We start from the raw sequence: 1,814 nt of genomic DNA on the forward strand, positions 1-1,814 counted from the left end.
ATTATTATTAATTATTATTATTAATTATTGTTAATTATTATTATTATTATTATTATTATTATTATTATTACTATCAATCACTATTATTATTATTAATTATTATTGATAATTTACATATATCCGCTTCGGTTTTTTTTGTTTTTCCATCATTTTTTTAGTGATAAGAACAGATTGTAGAACGATGAAAAATGCAAATGCAACAATTTGTAAATTCCATATATCAATCGCTTTTAAATATGATGTTCGTGTGACACTCCAATTATTACTGATAATCTGAAAAAAAGAATGATGCTAATTATTAGTAGTGTTATTTTATAAAATTTATCAAAAATAAATTTCAAATAAATGTATCAGTAGACCTCAATTAAATTTATCATGTAAATAAATCAAGTTATTCATTTCAAGTTTCGAATTCAAATATATTTATTGAAAATTCCACAATTTTATTTACATCCAACATTACTTTCTCACAGATATTTTGATGTTTTGTTTGAATTAATTGGCAAGAAAAAAAATGATAATAATTTGAAATATTTTTAGCTTTGTTTATTTTTCATTTTTATTAACAAATTTGTAGCACTTACAATGATAAGGATAGTGAAAAAACTGGTAGTACTGATAATGAAACGATGCTTGGCTGAATTACTCGTGAGCCAAAGTGATAACCAAGAGCAAAAAAAGAGAATAATTGTTGGCCCATATAATGTCCAAATCCATATCATTATTGATCTGTAGCATTAATAATAATATTTATTAAATTTTCAAATTGAATTAATAGAAAAAGAAATTAATAGGTTAATTTGGTTAGTTTAGTTTAAATTTAGCTTAGCTTTATTTAGTTTAATTTAATTTAGTTTAGTTTAATTCAGTTTAGTTTAATTAAATGAATAGAAATTGATAAAAAGGAAAAAAGAAGTTCGGAAAATTTTCGAATGAAACAAAAACAATTCCAATAACTATTTGACGAAATGCTTATAAAAACATTAATAGCGATTAAAATTGAAATTGAGATATATTTAGAATAAATGAAACGAATTTTTTTCTTTCAATTTAAAAGTTAAAATTAAATTTTAAAGGAAAAAAATAAAACCTTTTTTCCATTCACTTTCAATCTTTTTTTCCCATCCAAAAACAGAAAAAAAATCCAAATTTCAAATTTTCGAGAAGAAAGAGAGGGAGGAAAAATAAAAAAAAAAAAAAAAACTAACCTCTTTAGGCTTAAAATAATAGTTTTACCAATTCTTTCACAACCAATTACCATCCATACACCCCAACCAATTTTTGATACTGTAATTGATGTTATTCCACTCCATTGAGCTCGTGAATCTTCTAGAAAAAAAAAAGAATCACAAAAAAAACGAACAAATATTAGCCTCAATTTTTCATTATGCTATTTGCCATTAATTAATTAATAGATGAAATTTAATTTAATTCTCTTGTTTAACAATCAATCAATTCGTATTTCTATCAAAATTCTCAAAACTGTTTGTTAAATATTTGCAAAAATTTCATTTATTTTTTAATTGAACAAGGTGTTATTTTTGAAAAATAATAAATTAATTATTTAAAAAGAGTAAATAAATTAATCACCGTTATGAAAGATTAACGAACAGTTTCGTTCATCAAATGGAAATGAATGTAATTCATGAATTTCTATCGTTTTCACCAATAATCTTCAATGTAATTATTGCTATAATTTTTTTTTTTTCATATGAAATAAATGAAAGCATAATGTAAAGAGTTAAAAAAAAAAATTTTTTTGAATTTATTATTAGTTTATCAAATTTATTTTATCATTATTATCCATTATTTTT

At 21.4% G+C, this 1,814-nt stretch overlaps 1 protein-coding gene across 1 annotated transcript; it reads right to left on the reverse strand.

The window, feature by feature from the left end:
- Positions 1-729, reverse strand: LOAG_15209 (hypothetical protein; the record flags this gene model as incomplete). Its single annotated transcript, XM_003150701.1, has 2 exons — positions 1-273; positions 585-729. Coding segments are annotated over 2 exons (319 nt in total), but the record flags the coding sequence as incomplete, so codon positions are not given.
- Positions 730-1,814: the final 1,085 nt, after the last annotated feature.

The sequence above is a fragment of the Loa loa genome, assembly GCF_000183805.2.
Source record: "Loa loa unplaced genomic scaffold supercont3.540, whole genome shotgun sequence".
Classification (NCBI taxonomy): Eukaryota; Metazoa; Nematoda; class Chromadorea; order Rhabditida; family Onchocercidae; genus Loa; species Loa loa.